This window comes from Hypomesus transpacificus, chromosome 1, assembly GCF_021917145.1.
Source record: "Hypomesus transpacificus isolate Combined female chromosome 1, fHypTra1, whole genome shotgun sequence".
In the NCBI taxonomy this organism is placed as follows: domain Eukaryota; kingdom Metazoa; phylum Chordata; class Actinopteri; order Osmeriformes; family Osmeridae; genus Hypomesus; species Hypomesus transpacificus.
Window position 1 is genome coordinate 3,422,525 of NC_061060.1, and position 5,050 is coordinate 3,427,574.

A 5,050-nucleotide genomic window follows, 5' to 3' on the forward strand; every position below is an offset into this window, starting at 1 on the left:
GCATGACCATATGGTATAGACAGTAAAGAGGACCTCTTTGTGCTGATCTTGTGTGGAAAAAGAACAATATAGATATACAGTAATATACACAAAGAAGGTAAGAATACAGTAATGCCTGCACAAGGGAGAGGGAGACAAGTACCAGGACAAGGGAGAGGAGTGGGACAAGGGAGAGGAGTTAGAATGTGTGGTGGCGCTCAGAGAAGGACCAGAGCTAAGGTAATACTGTAAATGGCAGCTTCATTGCATATTTCTTGCAGTAATGTCCTGTTGCAAATGAAGACTTTACTGCAGCAATTATGTTTCTGTCTTCTTTTTTTTCTATATAACCATACATTCTAAAATGCTACTCTGAGATGATTCATTCTTTTTGTTCTGAATTTCTGCAGCAAAAGAAACAAAATGCATGCATTTACAAAACCCAACAAAACAAAAATGTAGAGAGGCTACAAAAGAAACTGCATTGCAAACACAAACTCTATACTGTGAGACCTGACACATAAAAAAATGCAGTTTCTGTAATTGCATCTGAAGTTTATTGTTTTTTATGACATTGTGCTATGAATGATTAAATGTTCCTGTTGAAAGAGACTGCGTGTTAGTGTTTTGGTAGACATGGTGTAATGTTTAGTGTATTTGTGTTTTGACAATTAGTGTTTGATTTTAGTTTACATTGTGTGATTTTGAGCATAAAATTCACTGTTTTGCAAATTGTGTGTCATAGGTGTGTTGGTCCGTTAAAAGTTTAGGAAACTTGTTAGAAGTATTGAAAAAAGTGTCGATTGTAAAAAACTGTAAGAAGATGGCCCCTGCATACCATCATCCATTCCTCCTAGGCAAAGCAATACAAGGCATGTTTACTTGTTTTGGGCTGGTGATAAATCTTGATAAAATGATTACCCAACTGTCAGATAGAACGTTACGACCACAAACCACACTGACGTAGAAGCAGTGGCAGTTCTACACGGCCCTACAGGGGCCAGTGCCCCTGTAAAAATGTCCCTGGCCCCCCATGTAGCCCCCCCTGAGCTGAATGAATAATACTTTTTTACGTTGTGTTTCTTCTTTTAGTAGTCATCATTGTTGGAAATATTTGAGCAAGTTGTTATACAGGCTGTAAAGAATGCTGCTGTATGTGTGTGTGTGTAACATCTTCGCTCTCAGAAAGAGAAACCACCCAGTAAAATTTGTCTAGAACCGCCACTGCGCAAAAGACCAACATTCTATGTTTTGCTGTGGTTGGCGCAGTGATAAACAAATTCAGCTCTACTGACATTGACAAACACCCAAACAATTTATAGTAAATGGCGACTTCCATTGCCGTGTAGCCTAGTTGATGTCGCCACCTCGCTGCAGTTGGTTGGAATTTGCGATCATCCATCCAGGCCAGTTCGTAGACTGATATATAGTGGATACACAGGGTGTCACCTGGTGGAAGCATACACGATGCACAAGAGTAGATCATTCTGACTTCCAATAACTTGGTTAGAGTAAACTGTTACAAGATAGCCTTTTATCAGTGAATGCGCTCTTTAAAAAAAGGAAAATCTGAGAAACACCATAAAACATTATACTGTTAGCAACGCTTTTGCGTTTCATTTTTAAATGGTTGTCTAAAGACAGAGAGGACTTGAGCTAATCCTTTAATTTGATTACTTGCTTATCCGAGTCCCACGCTAAAAAGTCACTCAGTGAAAATTGTTGAAGACAAAGACAGGTGTTTGTAAGACTAGACAATTGTTGTATTAATTTATTGATTATGAGTTGCTCATAACGTTAATAGAAGCCAACACCTGTTGCTGAGAATGGCTCTTTGGACACTGATCTTTGCAGTTTTGACCTGGTGAGTCAAACAACCGCTCTTTATCGTCCTTAATAGAGTCCTTTACATAGAGACTGTACATTCTCCTCTACCGTTGTACTCAACCTTCATACGATCGTTTTTTGCACTGTTAAAATGTTTTTATTGTTAAATATATATTTGTTATCTTTCACAGCTTAGAAAATGTTTATGGAAACGACCGGATATCTTCTGACAACATCACACGTATTTTGGACCGTCTGTTGGACGGTTATGACAACCGACTGCGGCCTGGGTCTGGAGGTGATGTTTACAAATTAAAACTTTACATTGTCCCAGGAATGATCATCATGGGCGTATCTAGCCCTAATTTGGGGGGATGGAGCCCCCCCCCCCCCCCCCGAAGTTGCATTAGCCCCCTCAAATGTGTTTTTATAAAAAAATAAAAAACGTTTTAAATTTTCTTTAATATTTCAAATATACATTTGTTAATTTCTCATCCTTAACCCCACTACTGGAAACTTTTTAAAAGGATATTTTCCCAAATTTCTTCTGGGGGAACATGCCCCCAGACCCCCCTAGTTTTGCTGGGTCACAGGAGAAATAATTGGTTTTATCTAGGGGCTCACCCCCCCAAAAGTGGGAACCTAGATTCGCCGCTGATGACCATGTTTAAATAGCCTAGATAATTAACCTACATATAAACTAATTTCATTTCATTTTGCGTAGTGATTATCTACTTAAGCCTGTAATGTAGTAGAACTACAGGATATAACTGGATTTAAACTACTTGTAACCTGGACATTTTGATCAGTTCGGTAGAAAGTGTTGAATGTCATACCTAGCAGTGCCACAAGAGGGTATCATAAATTCCATATATTTTCTGGACATTATGTTCAGGTGCAGTCACTGAGGTGAAAACAGACTTCTTTGTGACCAGTTTTGGACCAGTATCAGATGTTGAAATGGTAAATATCGAAACATATATCCACCTTCTATCACAGAGTTGTTGCATGTGGAGTAGCAGTCTGTGAAATGTGTGCAGTAGGTTGATGTCACTTCCACACATCTTCTCATGGACAGTGGCAAACTGTCCTTCAGTACCTCTTGGGCTCTAGAACTTTCACCAGTTCTAACTCAAAGCTCTACTGATATTAACTGCAAGTTTGGCATCTCTAGGAGTTTACAATGGACATGTTCTTCCGCCAAATGTGGGTGGATGAGCGACTGCAGTTCGAGGGCCCCATTGAGATCCTGAGGCTCAACAACAAAATGGTGGACAAGATCTGGACCCCAGACACCTTCTTCAGGAACTCTAAGAGGTCCCTGGCCCACAACATGACCACACCCAACAAGCTTTTCCGCATCATGAAGAACGGTACAGTTCTCTACACCATGAGGTACAGTACTACATTGCCCAGCAGTCCTCCATATAGACTACAAGGTTAATGGTACAGATGTTGCCTTCAAACCTGAGTGAGCTAAATGTATAGTAATTCCAGTATGGGCTGCCTCAGTTCAAAAAATGAGACTGGGATCCTATAGTAGCACTAGTTGCTGGTCACAGTCCTATAGGATCTGCACTGTGTTTACAACAGGTGTGTGTGTGTGTGTCACCTGTCTTAGACTCACCATCAGTGCAGACTGCCCCATGAAACTTATGGACTTCCCCATGGACGGCCATGCCTGTCCTCTCCGCTTTGGTAGCTGTGAGTGTGCCTCTTCTGTCTCTGATCTGCAGTACCTGCTTTCCCTTAGGTCCTCTCTCCTGAAGTTAACAAAGTACATTTACTCATAACTAAGTCACTATGAGCCTCCCGGTAAATATACAGTCAGCCAGTCAACCAGTCACGCTGTCAGCTAGTCAGCCAGTGTGTCAGGTCTCCTACTGCTTCACATGTGTCCAGTCTGACCGTTCGTCTCCATGGCCACAGACGCGTACACCAACAGTGAGATCGTGTTCACGTGGAGGAAGGGTCTCATAGCGTCTGTGGACTGTCCTCAGGAGTCCATGAGCTTGCTGCAGTACGATCTGGTGGGACAGACCCTGTCCAGCGAGACCTTCAAGTCCAACACAGGTATCCATACGTTTGTTTTCTAATGAACGTCTTGTTATAGTGTACTGAGTTGAATGTGATCCAAAACGAGCTATTAAAACTTTATCTCACAGTTTTTGTCTTCATAGATGGTTCGTACATTGACAGCTTAGAAAATGTACACATAACGGCAAATGACTCAGTCTAGACAGCCATTTGATTGTACGCTTATTTGAATGAAATATTGTGGTCTGAACTTACAGTTTGAATCTAAGAGTTGAAGAGGGGGCAGACTAAAACAGGCCCATCCCCCAGGTCTGTAAAGGAACACAGTCCATTACCTCCCCACAGTGGCCATGGAGCTGCAGACAGGCTAGCTAAGAGCACAGATTTCCTTGAGCTTAAGTGGTCAAGCCTAATTCGCATGGTCCGCCTTAAAAAAAGAACTGAAGGGCTTAGAGCCCACTAAGCGCACGGATGAAAGGAGGGAGGTAGTATGGCAGGAGGAGGAGGGAGGTGGTAGGGCAGGAGGAGTGAGGGAGGTGGTGAGGGAGGTGGTAGGGCAGGAGGAGGAGGGAGGTAGTAGGGCAGGAGGAGGAGGGAGGTGGTAGGGCAGGAGGAGGAGGGAGGTGGTAGGGCAGGAGGAGGAGGGAGGTGGTAGGGCAGGAGGAGGACGGAGGTGGTAGGGGCAGGAGGAGGAGGGAGGTAGTAGGGCAGGGGGAGGAGGGAGGTGGTAGGGCAGGGGGAGGAGGGAGGTGGTAGGGCAGGAGGAGGAAGGAGGTGGTAGGGCAGGAGGAGGAGGGAGGTGGTAGGGCAGGAGGAGGGAGGTGGTAGGGCAGGAGGAGGAGGGAGGTGGTAGGGCAGGAGGAGGAGGGAGGTGGTAGGGCAGGAGGGGAAGGAGGTGGTAGGGCAGGAGGAGGGAGGTGGTAAGGCAGGAGGAGTGAGGGAGGTGGTAGGGCAGGAGGAGGAGGGAGGTGGTAGGGGCAGGAGGAGGAGGGAGGTGGTAAGGCAGGAGGAGTGAGGGAGGTGGTAGGGCAGGAGGAGGAGGGAGGTGGTAGGGCAGGAGGAGGAGGGAGGTGGTAGGGCAGGAGGAGGAGGGAAGTGGTAGGGCAGGAGGAGGGAGGTGGTCGGGCAGGAGGAGTGAGGGAGGTGGTAGGGCAGGAGGAGTGAGGGAGGTGGTAGGGCAGGAGGAGGAGGGAGGTGGTAGGGCAGG

At 45.3% G+C, this 5,050-nt stretch overlaps 1 protein-coding gene across 1 annotated transcript in view; it reads left to right on the top strand.

The window, feature by feature from the left end:
• Positions 1–183: 183 nt before the first annotated feature.
• LOC124470430 (phospholipid-transporting ATPase VB-like) overlaps positions 184–5,050 on the top strand; it is a 22,677-nt gene continuing 17,810 nt past the window's right edge. Inside the window, 7 exon segments of the mRNA XM_047024313.1 lie at positions 184–219; positions 1,784–1,843; positions 1,998–2,104; positions 2,702–2,769; positions 2,981–3,201; positions 3,428–3,510; positions 3,736–3,889. Of these exon segments, the coding sequence (XP_046880269.1) occupies positions 1,806–1,843; positions 1,998–2,104; positions 2,702–2,769; positions 2,981–3,201; positions 3,428–3,510; positions 3,736–3,889 (671 nt within the window). The 5' untranslated portion in view covers positions 184–219; positions 1,784–1,805.